Raw genomic sequence first — 20,384 nt, forward strand, 5'->3', positions numbered from 1 at the left:
TCGTTATCGCTCGCAATATCTGGCTTGCAAGCACGGGAAACGCTCCCTTCAAGAGTTCATCCATGATCTTCGCTTCTTGGCTGCGAACATTAACGATGAAGAGTCACCCCCGGAGCCCCTACGGGTGACCGTTTTCATGGACGGTCTCAACCAAGGCCCGGCGCGCACACAGCTGTTTCGCGCCTACCCGGACACCTTTGAAGAAGCCGTCCGAATCGCGCTTTCGGAATCATTCTCCTCCTCCTTCGCGCACGCACGCGCGGCTTCACCAGACATGGATGTCTCCATGCACGTCCAGGCATCGGACGACCGCACGTGTTTCAATTGCGGTCGCCCGGGACACTTCTCACGCGCATGCCCGGCCCCTCGCCGTGTGGCGTCAGCCGCCCTCACACGGTTCCTCTTCGCGTCGCCCTCCGAGCGGTCCACCTAACCGCTTCAATCATGAACGCCATGGTGGCTCACGTCCACCATTCTGAGCTCGAGTGCGGCGGGAAACGGTCGCTCTCAGTAGGCGCGAGGCGACCTACTGGGGATACCCTAGGTCCTTTGGAGGTATGTGGCGTGCTGACACACTCTAAGGACCTAGCCTCGGACACAGACCTTCTTCTGTGTCGTGTTGGGCTCCAACCCAACGAAATGATTTGTTTGGAACTTGTCGTGCCTGGCTCTCTGCTTTAATCGATTGTGGGGCGTCGAACAACTACGCCAGCCGCTCCACACTCTCTCGCTTCAACTGCTTACCCTCTTCTGATCCCTCCGACAGGGTTCGCGTCAAGATGGCCGACGGCCACACTGCGTCTCAACCACGCATAATCGTCAACTTTCCCATCACCTTCGACGGTTTCGACTCGATCGAACCGTTCTATGTTATCGACCTCGATGAGAGATGGGATCTCATCATCGGGATGTCCTGGCTGGAGTCCCACCAGCCATGGATTGACTGGAAGGCCAAATCCGTGCACAAGGTACTTGGCTCAACGCGAGCCAACCCTGGATTCATCGGCGGGCTGCCGATCGCCTTCCCCCATCCACCACCAATCCGCTTGGCCCTCCGCTAGAGGCGATGAGTAATGATCTCGCCTCTCCTAGCCCCGCAGTGCGCTCATTGGCCCCAGCGCCCGCGGCCCCAATGGACCCAACCACGGTGTTACACAATACTCCTTTCGTGCCCCCAACAGAGTCGCCCTCTGTTGTTATCGGTGAGGCCCCGTTACTGCCCCCGATAGTTGCCTCGACCTTGGCAACCACGTTTATCGAAGAAACGTATAACTTGCACGAACTCCCTCGGACGTCGTCCGAGATCCTGGCACTGCCAGAGATGAGCTTCCACTCGCTCATGGAATCTCTCCGCGCCCACGATATCGCCGCCTTGGCGATGATCACAGTCGAAGAAGAGACGGATCTCTTTTTGACCTCGACCGCAGATGACTCGGTCCTCGCGGCTCCTTTGAAGTCCCAGACGTGGGACTCCCTGCGATCCAACCCCTATTTCGACCTCCTCCACGAATTTGAGGACGTCTTCCCCAACGAGGTAGCGTGTCGCCTCCCAGTCGACAAGGGCGTTCAACACGAGATTGACCTCGTGCCCGGCGCAAAGTATTGTGTAACGCGGCAATGGCCGCTTCCTCGCGACCAAGTCGATGCCATCGACGCATTCTTCGCGGCCCGCAAGGCGGTGGGTCACGTCCGCGAGAGCATTTCCCCTCACAGCAGCCCGACCTTCTGTGTGAAGAAGCCTGTGGTGGGAAATAGCGTATTGTACACGCCTTTAACAAATTGAACGCAGCCACGATTCCGGCTCAGACGCCGATTCCTCGCAAGGATGTTATTGTCGACGGCATGGGTCTATCCACCATTTTCTCCACCATCGACCTTCGCGATGGCTTTTACCAGATCTTAATGCGTCTATGCGACGTCCCAAAAAACGGCGGTTTCTACGCCGAGTGGCATGTTATGGGAGTGGCTGGCTGGTCATGCCACAGGGTCTGTCCAACGCCCCGGCGACGTTCAATCGTATGGTTACCGAGAAGTTCCGCGCGTTTCGCGACTTCGCACCGTCGTTCTTTGACGACATTTACGTTCACAGTTGCGCCTCCTCTACGCAATCTGATCTTGACGTTCATCGCGGCCACCTCCGCAAGGTGCTTGATGTCCTCCGTGCCAACGGACTCTATGCCAACCTCGCCAAATGTATGTTTGGCGTTGACGAAATCCCGGTTCTGGGAGATTTAGTGGGGGTGAACGGCTGTCGGGCTGATCCCGAAAAGATCAAGGCCATTACGGAGTGCCTATCCCCTCCTCCGTCAAAGATCTTCGTCGCTGGCTGGGCCTTGCGACGTACCTGCACAAATACTCGCAAAACTTTGCGGACATCGCCCAGCCGTTGTTTCGGCTTCTCCTCAAGGACGACCCTTGGGTCTGGGACACCGCTTGTCAGGAGGCTTTCGACGCCCTCAAAACCAATATTCAACGCGCCCCGATCTTGGCGCTCCCGGACTTTGACAAACCTTTCTCCGTCGTTTGCGACGCTTCGCAATTCGCAATTGGCTGCTGCCTAATGCAGCTCGACGCCTCCCGTCACCCTCGCCCGGTCTCCTACCAAAGCCGCCAACTTCACGCGGCTGAGCGGGCATACCCAGTCCACGATTTGGAACTTCTCTCCATAAAGTACGCCCTGACCAAGTTCCGCATCTACCTACTCGGCGGTAACCCTTCGTGATCTACACCGATCATGCGTCCTTACGCACAGCGACGAACACGCCCCACCTTTCACAGCGCATGGCGCGCTGGATTTCGTTCTTCTCCGAATTCACATTTTCGGTTCAATACAAGCCCAGGAAGGACAACGTCCTGGCCGACGCCCTATCTCGGCGTCCCGATCTCGAACTGACCACGATCGGTCTTTTAACGTCGGGTCTTCACGATCGAATTCGTGCAGCGTACCCCTTTGACGCTGACTGCTCGTCGCGCCTGGCGGCACTCACCGACCCCGTTTCCCCCAAACCCCGCCGTGCTTCGTCGGCCTTACACAGCTTCGCCCTCGCCGATGGGCTTTTGATGTTTCAACCCACCGCGGACGCACCACCGCGCATTGTTGTGCCCGGTGACGCGCAACTGCGCCTCACTCTCCTTCGATCCTACCATGACTCCCCCAGCGGCGGCCATTTCGGCCGCAACAAAATGCACGCGGTCCTGGCGCGTTCATACTGGTGGCCCTGCATGTATAAATCCGTAGTGCGCTACGTCGCTCATTGCGATGCTTGCACTAAAATCACCGCCTCCTCTCGGGCTCCGCTCCAACCTCTGCCTATTCCCGACAAACTTTGGTCATCCGTGAGCATGGATTTCATGTTTGGCCTGCCCCGCGACGCCCGCGGCAACACCGGCATCATGTTTGTGTCGACCGAGCGTCGAAGTACGTTATTGCCGTCCCCGTCCGGGACACGCTGAGCAGGCGTCGCCTCTTTTTCGATCACGTTTTCTGTCGTTTCGGCCTGCCTCGCTCGATCGTTTCGGACCGCGACCCGCGGTTCACGGCGAAGTTTTGGTCCACCCTATTCGCCCTATGCGACACTTCGCTCGATATGTCGACTTTGGATCACCCCGAGTCCGACGGCCAAACGGAACGCGCCAACCGCGTCCTTGAAGATACCCTCCGGAGCTACTCCGTTTCTACCTGTTCCTCGTGGGCTGTCACGCTACAGCACGTGGTTTTCGCTTACAACGCCTCGGTTCAGGCGTCCACTGGCTTTTCGCCGCATTATGCGGTCCATCTCCAACACCCCCGCCTCCCTCCTATGCTCGAGGGTTCAATCTCCAGTGGGGGTGGAGTCACTTCTCGACTCCGTTCTGGAGGCGTACTTTCCAACGCCCCCAGCCGCACTCTCGAAACCATTAAGAGTTTCCTCTCCCGTCGCGTCTCTGTTATGCAACAGATACATGACAGCATCGCTGCCGCTCAGCAGCGCTAATCAACTGAAGCCAACAAACATGGCTGTTCTAACCTCGCGTCTTTCGCCGTGGGCGAACAAGTTCTCCTCCACAAGTCGGCGGTGGCCGCCCATGCATTCCACGCACGTGCGCTTGGAATGTCTTCCAACGTCAAGCTACGCAGTGCTTGGTACGGCCTCTTTACCGTTCTTCGCGTGGTCAGTCCCACCGACTACAAGCTTGACCTGCCCACCTCAAGGCAGATCCATTCAACATTCTATGTGGGTAAACTCAAACGTTATTTACCGTTATTATCTACACCTACGAGCGATGAAGTGACGGCAACCGATCCTTCGGATCCCGCGGCGGCTCTTCCTCTTCGGCCGCCTCCGACTTCTCCTCCTCCTCTCCAGCCGTCGCCGCCCTCGACACCGGCACCACCATTTGTTGCGGCGCCGCAATCGCCCGCGCCCCCGCCCGATAATCTGCGGCTGCTTGCCGCTCCGCCGCTGTCAATTGACCATCCTGTTGAGGTCCCGACGGCGGATTGTACCCCGCGAATGGATTCGTCGGCCGTGCCACCGACAATCGTGCTGCCACCTGCGCATCTTCGCGCGCTCACGTCGACGAACTCGCCGTCAGCGAAGCCCATACGCTCGACCAGGCGCTCGTAGTAAGCACCGAATACCCGCCTGGTGTCACTCGCGCCCCTTGCATTTGCGCCGCTGCCGACATCGCCGCCTGGCCCCAAGGGGGTCAGCGCCCTGGCACCGCTGATCGCCCACGCGAGCGCGATCGTGGGATCGCGGTGGACAGCGACGGATCGGCAGGTCGCTGTGCGAGTCGGGCCAACTACAACTTGGCAATCAGAAGATTATGTTAAACAACACATACATCAGGCCCGCGCCGCATATTTACGCGAGTGGCGATCCGCGCGATAGACCGTGCGTCCAAACGCCCATGCTTCTGTCGCCGCACCCCGGCGAAATTAGACAGCGAGTTGGCCAACCGCCCCGCTATCAGCGGCAACTGCCCATGCCGCCCGCTGCCTTGTCCGACCAGCGTCCACACAAACGCTACAAGGTACTCCAGCAATGCTTCATCATTGCAAAGCTCGATCCGCCCCACGTCAACAGTCCAGCGCTCCAGGCACTCCCGTTCTTGCAAACTCGCGCATGGCGCCCTTGAACTCATCAAACCGGTGAAAACTCACCCTCGCAAGCTGCATGCATTCCATGGCAAGCAGCATCCACAACACCCGCAACTCAAACGATTGGGCACTTGCAAACAAGCGCAGATATTATTCCACGCCGGCAGCATTGGCCGTCTGGTATCCCCAATCCTCGCGAGTCTCGTCGAACTCGCGCACTATCGTCAAATGGCGTGTAACGTCGCGCACATACCCCAAGTCCGCGCCACCCCAACCGGCAGGCGTGAAGATCCGAGAGCGATCGCAGTGGAACCCCAGCTCTCGCTCGTACACTTCGTCTCGGGCGAGGCAATAAGTTCAGCCTTCACTTTGGCCTCCGTCTTTACGGTGGTCCCCACGCCGCTCGCTTTTCCTTCTCCCCCCCCATCGCCTGAAGGTGTCCCAGTCACACATTCGCAGGTCACTTTCCTCGCTGCTTCCGCAGCCTCCTTGGCTGCTTCGTCCGCCGCCTTCGCCGCAGCCGCTGCAATCGCTTTGGCATCTTCGGCGCGACTTGCTTTCGCCTTCACCTCTTCGGCCGCTCGTGCCTTCTTGGCGGCCTCCTCCCATGCCAAGTGCTGTTCCAGCACCTTTTGTACACTTTCGGCGCCCACTGATTGCATGACTCTCTTCGGCAGCCACTTGCTGCTCCAGCTGTTCAAGCCGTTCGCCCTTCAAGGCCGCCTTGGCCTCCCAGTCGGCCTTGCGTTGTGCCACTCCGGCCGCGTCATCCGACTCGGCTGTGAGGTCCACTACATCCACTTGCTGCGCCGGCGCTTCGGCCTCTTCGACGCTGTCTTCGGCATCCTCGGCGATCTCGTTCGCCTTGCGCTTCTTGCCTTCGTCTGCCATCTCAATCTCAACTGTCACGCCAACAGTTCTCTCTCATTTTGACCACGTGATGATGGCACGTTCTGTCTTAAGTAGGGGCGGGTGTAACCGTGCCCATCATCCGGTTAATAACCGGATGACTAGTCGACACTTCTTCTGTCCAAGGTGTCTCTACAGTCCAAGGTATCTCTTCGCACACCACCAAGTCCTCTTGCGCAACCAAGGTGTTCCCCCGACGATACATCAATGGTTGGTTGCGCGTAGCTTAGTGATAGCGTAGTAGTCTTAACGCTAACAATTCATTTTTGATTCTACCATCTCCTGCGTCTTCCTCTGTGCACGCTCACAGCTGGACTGTCCCTTGAATATGTCAACTTTAACGATCAACATTCCCACCAACGCGTCGCAGTGGTTACAAGCTGACGTGTGCCCTTCCGCCCCACTATAGCTCCCCCTTTCAAACCAATATACATTCACGAGAGTTTTCCTTTGAGGCTTGCCTAAGTGCACAATGTCCTGCGAGAATCCCCATCCAAGAATTCGGTGGAGAGATCACGTTCCAAAGGCTCCTTGCGTCCTCTGTTGAATATACTGACTCACGGTGTTCTCCGACGGCGAAACCAAGAACAAGTTGCCCATCTGGTTGTATGGCACAAAGGAGTTCTCGACCACGAACGACCGTTATGGCACTTGTCGCACGTCGAATTTTGACTAGACAGATCAATTACAGTAACCCGCTCGGATGGGAAGCAAAGCGCAAGTATGCATAAGACTCGGTTAAACTACCGTGTAAGCGTGTATAGGTTTACAGTTAGACAAGCCATATAGATTTTGACTCCTCTGTAAAATTATATAATCCTCGGTATGTTAATCTGCCGAAGAGAATATTTAGCATGCGCAAGTTCAACCTAAACATCATAATAATATACTCAGAATCTCTATTAATAGCCTGCAGAGCCAATAAAATGGCAGGATGTGGGTTGCCTTCTCATGATTGGCTATCTTGCTGTGAACTCAATCCAAATACTATGATTTAATTGGCTAATCTGCCAATGAGAGTACTTCTCATTGGGAAATCTAACGTGAGCAAGGTCGACCTGCTTAAATGCTCCTTGCCGCGTCCAAAAGGTCATCTAAGAAAAAGCAAGTCTAGGAGATGATCTTTTGGATGTGGCATGGACCATTTTAACGGATGTCATTAGTATTACTAGTAAAACGTGATGTTGTCTGACTGTGAGGCGCACCTTCGACTCGACACCAGAACACACCAACAACGTGGCTTTACTGACACGAACTGTAACTCACATTTCACACCAATCATTTCTGACCCCTAACCCCATTTACCCCCATGTGTTTCCCAAAAACCTGACCATAAACCCCTTTTACCCCGGAATACCACGTTTTATTTCAAATACCCCTTAAAATGATGCTATGGCGTAATCATTTGCCTTAATCTTCCGTGATTACTAAGACTTCGGGGTTTCCGGGCCCCCCGAGTGAGCCCAATCAGTCGGATAACGCGAGAAGGCAATATTAAGTTAGGAATAATATCCGGTTAAAATTCTAATAATCCTCCATTGACAATGAGCTATTCCCCCCCTGTAGTAACGTGATCGACCAGTGATGTGCCCATTTTTCTCTTTTTTCTTTCGTGAATTCCTCGTCAAGTATTTATCCTATTGCGATGTGGTGGACCTAGCTGTCACATACACCTAAACACAATGGATTTAGACAGCTCACGATAACGTAAATAATTTAGCAAGTTGCATTACATTCATGACCAGTGAAGGGCCAAATTTTATACTTGAAGTAAGTATGGATTAGGGTTGTGTAAAAACCAGACGAGCAGATTGGAATTTATAAAATGATAAAGGAATATTATATTTGAACAGGAATAAGATATTGCGGAACTGTACTTGGACACTCAACGGTACCACGTGGCAATGTTCAGCAGTCGGGGCAAATACAGTGCCCACATGCTTTCGAAGTGTGTCAAGAGGGACGAGGAAAGAACCAAACGTAGATGAGCGGTACAGTATGTAGGACGTACTGTACAGCGGTGGAATAGTGCCGAGCATACACCAGTCAACAAGTACATCCTATTGTATCCCTGTGTTTTACTACAGTATGTAGTACAACTACGGAGTCCATTTCTACTATCTATGGTGCATTTCAACTAAAGACTACAAAAAAATGCCTTGTCTTTCGACAGCTATTCCAACTTTGTATTGATATTTTTTAGGAAAATAAGCCGTAATAACGATAGAACTGGTCAAGACCAACAGAAGTTACGGTTCAAAATTTCGATTGGTGAAAAATTGATCGAGAAATAGAATTTAAACCAACCAGCCTTTTTGTATGGAAATATATCGAGCCAGGCACATATTGGCCGAAAAGGTGGATCAAGTATATCTTGGTCTTTGTATACAGCACTTATCCGTATGAACGTTTCCATTGTATCCGGATTATTCAGGATGTTTAACCTATTTAACAGATAAAAACGTAAGTAATAATAATTTAACGTCAACATTAGGTGGGTTTAACTGAAAGAACCGAGGCGTTAAAACTAAAACGCCTCCTCCTGGGGATGGCCGATCTGTAGTCTTTAGATGAAATGCACCATACAACAACTTACCTGCTAATCAGAGGCAACTTTTTCACAAGTTGGGCTTATTCTGCCTACAAAGAGCCTACAAAAACGAATAAACGACTCCCCGTATGTCTCAATCTTGCTATTTACAGTTACAGTTAATTGATCTGTGTAGTAAACTTGCCGTGCGACAAGTGTCATAACGATAACGCATATTGAACCTAGAACCAACCGGTCATAGAGTATGGCTTGGTCGTTCAATTCTTCTTTGAATAGTGGATGTCAGCCCATTTTTCATTACTTGATTTGATTTATTGCCATGAAGTTCTTTCTTGCTCTCATCCACGCCGCCGCCGCCGCCGCCGCGTCCCAAGTGGGGGACCGCCCAATCACGCTGGTGTTTGACAGCCTTGAGCCCCGGGATACCACGGGCATGGCCATCTCCAAAGACCAAAGCGTGGCAGTTCAATTCCGCAGCCCCCCGGCGGTAGGAGGTTCTGACACCGTTTCTGACCACCCCACTGGACTGAAACTTGAATTTGTCAACTTTACCGTCCGCACGATCGACATTCCCACCAACGCGTCGCTGTGGTTGCAAGCTGACTTGTGCCCCCCTGACGACAGAGGTAACCATTTATACACTGATCCCCCCCTATACATAGTTCCCCCTTTCAAACCAATATATAAGAGTTTTCCTTCTAGGCTTGCCCGGGTGCACCAAGGCCTGTGCCACCCCGCGTATCCCCATCCAAGAATTCGGCGAAGAGGTCACGTTCCAATGGTTCCCCCAGTCCCCTATTGAACTTGCGCCCAGCACCACGTACTGGTTCACGGTGCTCTCGAACGGCGAAACCAAGAACAAGTTGCCCGTCTGGTTGTATGGCACCGAGGAGTACTCGACCACGAACGACCCCAAGGCTGACGTACAGCTCGCGTACACCGACACCAAAGGCGGCCTCTGGGGGTTAGCAGGCTCGTTCGATGTCAGCATAGTGCCGTCGCTCCAAGTGTATACTAGCTAAACTACTTGGATGTGGGGTGGTGAGTGGTGACGTCAACTCTGCTTGAGCTGCTTGGTGTGGGTACTACGTACAAGTACATGTAGTAGTACTCCCTCTGTTCCTCTTTACTGGAGCGAATCAGAATTCTGGCGTACACCAACTAACGCTAACTGTGTACAATATATTGATTACTGGTGCGTTGTACTGGCTGGTTCAAGGCAATTAATTGTGTTCGAGTTGGCGCTGAGCGAAGGAGGCTGCAGTCAACGTACATGTGCTCCAACATATTATAATGCATGACTCACTGTACACCGGCTTGGGGAATTAACAAACGAGTTATTTCGTATTCATACATGTAACTAGGCCTTAGCCCGAACTTCCTCCTGCTTGGGCAGGAGATATAACGTTACCTGTGTTCTTACGCGGCATCTCCAGCACAAGATGTGCATGATTGGCACAAGATGTGCATGATTGGTACTACATATTTCCCCATTGTATTACTATTAATAGTACTAGTAGCATACCAACCAAATCGCCGCCGACTTCTGTGGCGATAGAAGAGGCGCTGGAATTTGTCGCTGCTGGCCGTGGAGGTCCATCCAATTCTTCTTCGTTGACGGCGCACGAAAATAGATGTAGTCTCCCTGAAGAAGTTGGCGCCGCCTGCGTGGCGGGGAACACGAGGAGGTTGGAATGCTAATTGGGTCATAATAAACATTTGACTTGATTATTGTATTGAGTGTTTTGAAAATCAAATTAATCTGCAGGCGTGAAACAATTTTTCCACCCCAAGGTCGACGAATCTATTGCACCAATCAGATTGATCTGTTTCGGTTTTGAAAGAGATGAGCACCCCAATGAATAATTAATTACGTGTAGTGTCGCGGGAAAATTCGGACAGAGGTGTTTTAGCTTTCTGCAACCCGCGCTCCGGGAGGGTCGCTGAACTTGTCTAGTCTCTGGGGACTGAACCCAGGACGACCCTCGACAAGACTCTGAGCTGCATTATGGAGCTCACAGACCTAGATTATCCATTAGTCTGACACTTTTCTTTGAAGCTAAATCAACTAACTCGACTTTACATTTTGCCCTGAACTACGCGTTTGGTGTTTTACACGCTTGCATACGCCGCACCTACCCATTAGATTTGTCGTGAAACCCCGCGACATTCTGGTGGAGCTGCAGGGTAGGTATTTGCAAAGGAAGCACGGAAAGATATCGACAGAAGAACCCACGACGACAGCAGTGCGCCAATTACGCCGTCTGGCGGCTGAAGCCCCAGAGTTTGGACTCCTGGCCACTCTAATTGCGAAAGAAGCCACTGGTCACGGGTCTGGTCCGGTAGACGGACATGGCGGCGCGCGAGTATCGAATCCGGGACAGGAGCGGGAGGCTAATAGGTCGCCACAAATGTCGCCTCCCACAGACTGTCCGGTGACGCGGTCAACTTTGAAGATCCTGGTGCTGGCATCGGCGGCAGATCTGGCCTTTTTTCCTACGTCTTCGTTGACTAGAACCAGTACCGACGGTTCAACCCCAACCCTGGCCAGGACCGTTACCGATGGTCGTGAGACGACACCGAAACCATATAGCGATATTCGATCACTGTCCCAGCTCCCGGATACACCTTCCTAGTCCAAGAGGGGTACAGGGGTATGGTATCGGGAACGCATATCTGGAACGGTCCTGGATTACATGGGAAAAGGATCGTAGCCACGATCACGGTAGCCACAGCAGGGATACGGGGTATCCAGTAGGCCTATGAAGAGTTCACTCGGGGCATTGAAGAGCAACAATGAACGGCATCCCTACTGTTTTTCCAACAAGCCAACAAGGACCCAGCTCGTTTACTGGTTGTTCACGAAACCGAGTTGGTAGAGATGGTCGAATTATTTCTACGGGCTGCGGAAACCCATGAAAGTTTCCGTCAGGATGAGTTCCAGAAGGCCCTGACCTACTTCCGGCACTACTATACTTGGGAGCTGGACGTTGCCCGGGCTCTGGTAACCAACGAAGCGAATGAGGCTCTGCACCGGGATGGGGAAAAGAACGCTATCTCCTGGGAGGACCGGACCTGGGAACTTAAACGACAACTGGCTCTAAAATGGGAACAACGTGAATCTCTCCTAGGCCTCCGAACTCGTGGGGGCACCCCGTTTGCATGAAGAAATCCTGTCCCGGGTCCAGAAAGATGCGGAGCGGGTTCTCGAAGTTCGCCGCCGAGAGGACAACCTGTGTCACGACGGCCTCATGTCCAGTCTCCGGGAACTACTCCAGACCCTCCAGCGGAATCATCATGGGGAAATCCGTCTAGTACGGAAAGTTTCCCGTGACGAGGACAACTCGAAGAGGGTTGCCTATTTCCTACTCCAGTACGACCGGGGCCTGGTTTCGGCCCAGGACGAGGTCCAGTCGAAGGCTTCGGAATTCGAGTCGGTACAGGAGGCCCTCCGAGCAGCCCTCCGGGACCTCTCTTCCGAGAGTCTGCGAACGTCGTCTGTTGAAATTGCCCGATCGTGGAGAAGAAAAAGCAGGACCTCCGCGAAGCCCTACGCGAAGGGGAACGGAGTCTGGAGGAGGAAGTACAGGGATGCCAAATGATGGAACGAGTCTGGGAAGAAGAGCACCGACGTCTCCTGGATACTAGTAGCGAAGAGATAACCCGGGCTCTAGGAGTCTATCCTGGCCGAGCAGAATCGGTACGAACAGACACTGCTTTCGGAACAAGGATGCCGCCAGGACCTCGAACAGTTGGTCCAGGAGAAGTTCATGACACTTACCCAAGAACGCGCTCAGTCCGGAGAAGATCCCTCATCCCTCGCACGGAATCAGCTGAAACGGGAGAGGCATACCAATGAAGAGGTGCTGTGCCAAATAGAGCAAGCGCGCACCCGTTTGGAAACGGAGAAGTTGCAGTTGCGGGGACAAGGGGCTACCCTGTTCAGAGAACGGTCGGTCCAGGGCCTCACTCTGAGCCTGGTGTATGCGGAGTTGGAACGTCAGAGGGCCCAGCTACAAGTCGAACAAAGAGCTGTGGAACTCCAACAAAAGACTCTTCGGAAGACGAACAACGCCCCGTTCGCGACATATGGGACTCCGGCTCTGTCCCGGATGGGGTCCCCGTCTAAAGGAAGCGGTGTCACGCATACTACATTTACTATGGCGCCCTTGCTCCCGGTCACCCGCTCAAACACGCCTACGCATCGCCGAGCCTTTGACCAAACCTGTTTTATGCAGCAGACTGAGGCTTCGCCCCGGATGTCACCGACGTTTACAGTCCGGGACGCCATGCCGCTACAGTTTGTGCCAACGGCGTCTATAATGCCGCAACTCAACCGCAATACCGACTCGTACCCGGCCTCAGGGGACTATGGTCAGCTGGTCGGAGTTGAGTACGCGCAGTTCTCCCCTAGTGATACCGGGTCGGGGTATAACCCACCGCCCTCCTATGGTCCAGAATCCGGTGGTGGAGGTTTACAGTCCCGGGGCGGCTACGGGGGTGGTCACTCAGGTCGAACGAATCCTCCCGCACCTCCTGGAAGTGGACCGAATGGGGGTCACTATGGTGGACCTTCGGCTGCCGAGGTGACCCTCCGGGACCTCCTGGAGGACCCGGATATGGAAGACGACCAACGCACCCCTAGAGTCCCGTTCCGCTGCACGTCAGGCCATGTCCGATGCTCGGAAGTTCGCGCCCAAGTTCGAAAGTGTTGACCGGACAATCCCATTGGTACATTTTCTGGCGAAGTTCGATATCATCCAGAAGGAGTACGGGCTCAACGACACCCAGGTCGTTCGAATCTTCGATGACTGCCTGATATCCTGTGGAGTACTTTGCGTCCAGGACTGGTGGGCTCACGGTGCCGTGGCAGCGAACCAGTCTCCTGGGTGGAAGCTCGGGAGGCTTTCCGGAAGGAGTTCATTCAGAAGACACTGAGTTGGAAGGTGGCCGCAATTAACGACAACTCCCACCGAAGGTCTACGGAAACCGTTCGGGAGTACGCATGGCGGATTGCGGTCGCCAATAGGGTTGAGGTTATGATGATCATTCGATGTAGCGATGCCGCGTGCCTCCGGCGAGCCTCTGTACTATCGAAAGCAGCCTGGACTACCTGATTGAGCGAGATGTGGACATCGACAGACGAACGGAGGACTCATACATGATCGAAGATACCTCCCCCGGGAACTCGGCGACTATCGAACCCTGGACTGCTCCGGGGCTGGGCGACGATACGAAGAATGGTATGGCGAGCCGACCCCCGCAAACGAAGGGAGTCCCGGACTCTGCTTACAAGGACATGCAACAAGAGGGCGGGTTACAGCAGCGCCCTGAAGACAAGTTACAGACAGAAGCCACAATGCTACCTCCCTCCGACGAGAGGCACGGACCGGGTGCGCAACCGCGCCCCGACCTCTCCCGGAAGACAGCACCGTGAGCACAGAAGGAGGCAGAGTGATTGGAGTACCGGGAACGTAGGAAACCTTACGGTAACAGACAGACGTAGAAAGAGGCTGCGATGAGGCGCCTGGAAGAGACAAGACAATTGGAGCGACCTCGTGGACCACAGGTGTATACACAGGACCCAGCGCCGGGGACGACTTGCGTCGACAAACAGACGGATCGACGACAAGGAAGCGTAAAGAGTGAAGAGAATGGCATGCATGTAGAACCATCAAAAGAAGAAAGTTCGTGTCGACAAACTGAACCGAACACCCATGACGCTAGTGCGCTGCCTGACGGAGATTCTCTGACACCTCAGGGTGCCGCCTCCAATCTGTCCCGGACCCAGTCACGGGTCCGGGGCACATTGGCCACCTTCCCGGAAGAGACAAGTGACGCTCAGGAGCCAGGAGACTCAACAAACTCGGTGCTAGGTCGTCCAGACCCCGTTATGGCGTGTTCGAGGACCGGGACTGTGAGTGCTATAACCGTCGGGGCCACCCGGACTGGGTATTCGAATCAGGAAGTCCTCCGTCCAGACTCGGATGTCACCCCGGTATTCGCTGCAGCCCAGATTGACGCTTTCTCCCGGGGCAATATGGCCGGACATCCTGACTCTCGACATGTGGATATCGAAGAACGGCACTACCCGATCTGGCTCGTCGGGGCGCCGGTGCTATCGAGCCAGCACCGGATGAGCGTGCCGTGTGGGGAGGAGAGTTGCCAGCGGAGGCTTTCTCCATTTCGTGGGGAGGCGTCGGGACTCCTTGGGTCGTGTCTAACTTTGCTTTGTGTGGTTGCGGCATGCTACGATCCTACTGGTCCTCGCCAGAGCTTGGACTTAAACGGGGGAGAATTGTCGTGGGGAAAATTCGGATGTTCCGCGACCAGCCGAGGTGTTTTAGCTTCCTGCGCTCCGCGCTCTGGGAGGGTCGCTGAAATTGTCTAGTCTCTGGGGTCGGAACCCAGGACAACCCTCGACAAGACTCTGAGCTATATTGTGGAGCTCCCGGAACTGGAGTCATCGGCAGAATCCAATGTCTTAGGAGAATCGATTAATGAACTGCCTGAACCAATCAAATCACATCATGTCGAATTTCTGCCAATGCAAACGATTGGCAATTATTTTGTGAAATAGAGCTTTCCAGTTTGAAATAATCAGGGTTTAAAAGCGGATTCTTGGTTGAATATTCAAAAATAGGAGAAGCCACATATATACTAATAGTTGTATATTATAGTACTAGTATGTATTGTGCTTTGCACTTGTTTTGGCGTCAATTTTATGTGGCTAAAAGAATGGTACTTCTGCTGTAACTGTGTTATAAGGTTGAATAAATACCTGGTGTTTTAGCTAATTCACTGGGCTTTTATAAATGCCAAATAACTCTGAGCAATAATAATCACATGTGATGCTGAAGTGATCAAACATTTTGACTGTTATTCCAGCGGATAAGTACATGCTACATGCACTTACTCACAAGAAGATAGCGTGGTATTCTACGATGTGGCACCATATGTACATCGTTGTACGGTCGAACTCAGGCGCTTGTCCTCGCTGTGTGTCATTTCTAATATCAAAAGTTGTCATGATGACCACTGAATTGTGCAATTTGGGCCCGAGAAAAGCTGATATACCTTCGATTTGCACTTTTCAAATGTGCAAAAGCGAGGGAGTTCCATAAAGAATTGCTATAATTACATTCTGTAACGAAATGTGATCCTAAATCACTGTACGGATAATCTAGAAGACTGGGGTCGATATAACAAACACCTAGGTTTATGGTGTGAATGGCCAAAACGAGTAAAAAGCACAATACAAGGTTAAATAGGATCAAATAGATTCAAAAGCTATTTGGCGAAAATACTCTCAAGTCCAAATTTGGGTGAAATGCACGATACCTCTGTCCGGAAATATTTGCATTATTTATGAAATATAAAAAACGAAGGTGAAGAAATTTGAATTATATATAGCACTGTATCGGTTTATAGAGTGGAACGAGGAGAATGCCAATGAAATGGATTCGCAACAAAATCCCGTCAATCAAAGAAGCAGACTGCATTGTAAATTCTAATACTACCGATCACACAATATGGTCGTTTCGAGCAATATCTGTATCCGGAAACTTAAATACCGGATTTTGTAGTCGTTATCCGTACAATTCATGCAACTGGCTAGCATGGAATGCACACACGTGAATTCGCGATAATTGCTGTTTATTTGTCTGCAACATTTGTAACCCTTCCCCTCATCCGGTTGCTATCCGGATAACCACTCAACACCACGTCAGTCCAAGGTGTCCCCACGAAGATACTTGGTGTCGTTCACCGGCCTGATCGATACACTTTCTACACCAACCAAACAACGATTGGTTGCTCGTAGCTTAGTGATAGCGTAGGAGTCTTAACGCTATCGATTCATTCTACCATCTCCTGCGATCCTCTGCGCACGCTCACACTTGGTACTGTAGCACTCCAAGTTCACTCAGTAGACCACCACCATGTCCTCCACCAACACGGCAGCGCATCATGCAGTCCTCGTTCTTCTGAGCCGCGGCATTGGTGACAGCTATACCGCGCTACTCCTCAGCGGGATGTTCCCCGAAGATCACGTACGCCAAGCCATTGGTAGCACGATTCAACTCTATGCCACTGAGGCCACAGCAGCATCTACACGGCATCGTCTATTGCTGCCCACGCAACGCCGGAAGAACTACATGTTTTCCCGACCAAGCTGGTCGTTCTGGCAATCAATGTGATTCGTTGAATCGTACTTACTAGGAGGTGGATGATATTTGGTGCAATCATGGCTCCACGCCGTGAGGCGTCGAACACGCCTCCTGCCCGCGGCCCCTTGCGCACTCTACTGAACAACCACTCGCGTCGTCGTCCGATCGGTCCTTCCAACCGCTTCCATCGTGAACAACACGGCTCTTCGCACCCTCCTTTCCGTTTCGCTCTGAGCTCTGGTGCGACGGGAAAAGGTCGATCCGAGTAGTCGCGAGGCGACCTACTGTGGACAAACTAGGTCCTCTTGAGGCTCCAACAAAATAAAATGATTTGTTTTGAACTTGTCATGCCTGGCTTTCCAGCCAAGCTCTCTGTTTTAATCGATTGTGGGGCGTCGAACAACTACGCGTACCTCTCCACCTTGTCTCGCCTGAACCGCTTACCCCGTCTGACCGGGTTCGCGTCAAGATGACTGATGGCCAACTGCGTCTCAACCACGCATCATTGTCGACGTCCCCAACACTTTCGACGGTTTCGACTCGGTCGAATCGTTCGACATTATCGATCTCGATGAGAGATGGGATATCTTCATCAGCATGTCATGGCTGGAGTCCCACCAGTCTTGAATTGATTGGAAGGCCAAATTCGTGCGCAAGGTCACTTGGCTCCACGCGAGCCAAACCTGGATTCATCGGTGGGCTGCCGATCGCCTTCCGCCCTGTCCACCACCAACCCGCTTGGTCGTACGATTGCGGCGATGAGTAACGATGAGTAACGATCTCGCCCCTTCTACCCCCGCAGCGCGAAATCCCAGTCCTGGGGGACTTGGTGGGAGTGAACGGCTATCGGGCCGACCCCGACAAGATACGGGCCATTTCGGATTGGCTATCCTCTCCTCCGTCAAGGACCTTCGTCGCTGGCTTGGTCTTGCGACCTACCTTCACAAATACTCCCACAATTTCGTGGCCATTACTCAGCCGCTGTTTCGTCTCCTCCTCAAAGATGCCCCTTGGGTTTGGGATTCCGAATGCCAGTCAGCCTTCGATGGCTTCAAGCACAACCTCCAAAGTGCTCCAATCTTGGCGCTCCCGGACTTCGCCAAGCCCTTCTCCGTTGTCTGCGACGCCTCGCCGTATGCCATTGGCAGGTGCTTGATGCTACTGGCCTGCCTCGTCCGATTTCATGCAGAGCCGCCAGTTCCATCAGACTGAGCGAGCGTACCCGGTTCACCACATGGAGCTTCTCTCCATGAACTATGCCCTCACCAAGTTCCGAATTTACCTTCTCGGAGCTAAACCATTCGTGGTTTACACTGACCACGCGTCCCTCCGCACGGCGACCAACACGTCCCATATGTCGTATCTCTCCAAGTGCACATTCTCGGTCCAGTACAAGCCGGACAAGGACAACATTCTGGCCGACGCCTTGTACCGGCGTCCCGATCTCGAACTGACTACGATCGGTCTTCTGCCGTCCGGTGGCCATTTCGGCCGCGCCAGAATGTACTTGATCCTTGCGTGCTCATACTGGTGGCCGTGCATGTACTAATCTGTCATGAGCTACATCGCTCACTGCGACGTTTGCCAGCGCACCAAGATCATGGCTTCTTCATGGGCGCCTCTCCACCCCTGTCCATACCCAATGAACTTTGGTCGTCGGTCAGCATGAATTTTATGATTGGTTTACCGCGCGATGCCCGCGGCAACACTGGTATCATGGTTTGCGTCGAAATACGTCATTGCACAGGTACACGCTGAGCGTCTCGGACGCCGCTCGCTCCTTCTTCGATCATGTTTCTTCGGTCTGGCCGCTCCATCATCTCGGACAGCGATCCCCGGTTCACAGCGAAATTTTGGATGACCCTTTTCACCCTGTGCGACACCTCACTGGCCATTTCGACCTCTGACCACCCCGAGTCCGACGGCCAAACGGAACGCGCAAACCGCATCCTCGAAGACATTCTTCGGAGCTGCCTTCAGCTAGCCCAGTCCCGCGGTTACACCCACCTTACGGTATACGGGGATAGTCAACTGCTCATGCGTCAAATGCAGGGTATCTACCGTGTGAGTCATCCCGGGCTCCGCGCCCAGTACCTCCAGGCCCACCGCCTAGCAGCTACAATCCACTGTACATGGTGCCACCGACCTCGGGAGGGCAATCAAACAGCGGACTTTTTGTCCAAATTGGCGCCGGATGAGTGCGCGTCGTACACCTCCTTGGATGGACCGGAGTCCGTTCCTCTACCATCACGGCAGCTCACCCCACTATATGATTTCCTGGACCTGGATCTCGCCTTCAACCCTGGGTAGCCCCACACCATTTTCCCCAGTAGTGTAGCTTTGTCTGTATAAGCTTACCAGTAATCCATCAACCTTAAATAAAAAAAGACATTCTTCGGAGCTACTCGGTCTCGAACGGCTTGTCGTGGGCTGTCACGTTACAGCATGCTGCTGTCGGGTACAACGCCTCGGTTCAGGCATCCACGGGGTTTTCGGCGCACTACGCTGTCCATCTCCAGAATCCCCGTCTTCCCCACGATGCTGGACGGCTCTGTCTCAAGTGGGGGAGACATCACTGCGCGGCTCTTCTCTGCTGGCGTTCTCCACAACGCACCCAGCCGTACGATCCAGACCATCCAGAGTTTCCTGTCGCGCCGATCTTCTGTCATGCAACAGATTCATGACAGCGTGGCTGCCACCCAGAAGCGCCAAACGACTCAAGATAAAAAGGAGGCCGTTCCAACTTCGCGACTTTCGCGTCGTCGATCAAGTCCTTCTGCACAAATCGGCGGTGCCCGCCCATGCATTCTGTAATCACGCGGCTGAGATGTCCTCCAACGCCAAGCTACGCAGTGCATGACACAGCTCATTCACCGTCCAACGCGTGGTCAGTCCGACCAATTGCAAGCTCCATCTGCCCAGATCCTGGCAGATTCACCCAACATTTACGTTGACAAATTCAAACGGTATATATCTCCATTACCTACATCTACGAACATGTAACGACTGCAACCTATCGTGTGGATCCCGCGGCGGCTCCTCTTCCTCTTCCGCCGCTGCCGACTTCTTCTCATCCTCCGGCGTCACCGGCGCAGACGCCTGCAACACCAGAACCGTATGTTGCACTACCGCTTGATGGGGCGCCGCTACCGCCCGCGCCTCTGCTTGATAGTCTGCGACAGCCTGTCGCTCCGCCTCTGCAAAACGCTCTTCCCGCTGTGGCCCCGGCGGCGGATTGTACCCCGAAAATGAGTTCACCGGCCGCGGCGCCGACAATCGCGCCCAACTCGACGAACTCACCGTTGGAGAAGCCAAGACGCTCGATCAGGCGCTTGCCGGGACCTCCGAAAACCCACTTGGCATCATCCCTAAAGCCTGTGTTTGTGCCGTGATGAACACCGCCGTCTGTCCACGGGGAAGCGAACGCCCGGGCACCGCAGAGCGACCGCGTGATCTAAAACGCCGACGTGATTGCGATCGTGGGTCGCGATGGACAGCGACGGGTAGCCACTTCGCTGTGCGAGACCATCCAACTACTTGGCAATCAGGTGAGTCTACGAAACAAACCTTACCTTGGGTTCGCATTCTTGGCGGCCTCCTCCCATGCCAAGTGCTGCTCCAGTAGCTTCTGCACACCATCATCGCCCACCGTGTGCATCGCACTTTCCACCAA

The 20,384-nt window shown here is 53.5% G+C and overlaps 4 protein-coding genes across 4 annotated transcripts; all 4 read left to right on the forward strand.

Moving 5' to 3' along the window:
- Nucleotides 1-136: 136 nt before the first annotated feature.
- Nucleotides 137-1,061, forward strand: H257_11337 (hypothetical protein; the record flags this gene model as incomplete). Its single annotated transcript, XM_009838234.1, has 2 exons — nt 137-423; nt 767-1,061. The coding sequence occupies 2 exons, from the start codon at nt 137-139 to the stop codon at nt 1,059-1,061; spliced, it is 582 nt and encodes a 193-aa protein (XP_009836536.1).
- A 7,801-nt stretch (nt 1,062-8,862) lies between these two features.
- On the forward strand, nt 8,863-13,980 carry H257_11338 (hypothetical protein; the record flags this gene model as incomplete). The annotated part of the gene is made up of 9 exons (XM_009838235.1): nt 8,863-9,169; nt 9,246-9,552; nt 10,690-11,005; nt 11,059-11,098; nt 11,423-11,547; nt 11,675-11,980; nt 12,067-12,126; nt 12,218-13,243; nt 13,603-13,980. The coding sequence occupies 9 exons, from the start codon at nt 8,863-8,865 to the stop codon at nt 13,978-13,980; spliced, it is 2,865 nt and encodes a 954-aa protein (XP_009836537.1).
- Nucleotides 13,981-14,061: 81 nt separating this feature from the next.
- H257_11339 (hypothetical protein) lies at nt 14,062-14,934 on the forward strand (the record flags this gene model as incomplete). Its single annotated transcript, XM_009838236.1, has 1 exon — nt 14,062-14,934. One exon carries the CDS (start codon nt 14,062-14,064, stop codon nt 14,932-14,934), a length of 873 nt encoding a protein of 290 aa, XP_009836538.1.
- Nucleotides 14,935-16,483: 1,549 nt separating this feature from the next.
- H257_11340 (hypothetical protein) lies at nt 16,484-19,021 on the forward strand (the record flags this gene model as incomplete). The annotated part of the gene is made up of 7 exons (XM_009838237.1): nt 16,484-16,594; nt 17,351-17,455; nt 17,514-17,636; nt 17,690-17,844; nt 17,903-18,189; nt 18,300-18,422; nt 18,471-19,021. 7 exons carry the CDS (start codon nt 16,484-16,486, stop codon nt 19,019-19,021), a joined length of 1,455 nt encoding a protein of 484 aa, XP_009836539.1.
- Between the last annotated feature and the right edge of the window lie 1,363 nt (nt 19,022-20,384).

Source organism: Aphanomyces astaci, assembly GCF_000520075.1.
Source record: "Aphanomyces astaci strain APO3 unplaced genomic scaffold supercont1.33, whole genome shotgun sequence".
NCBI classification, from domain to species: Eukaryota; Oomycota; class Saprolegniomycetes; order Saprolegniales; family Verrucalvaceae; genus Aphanomyces; species Aphanomyces astaci.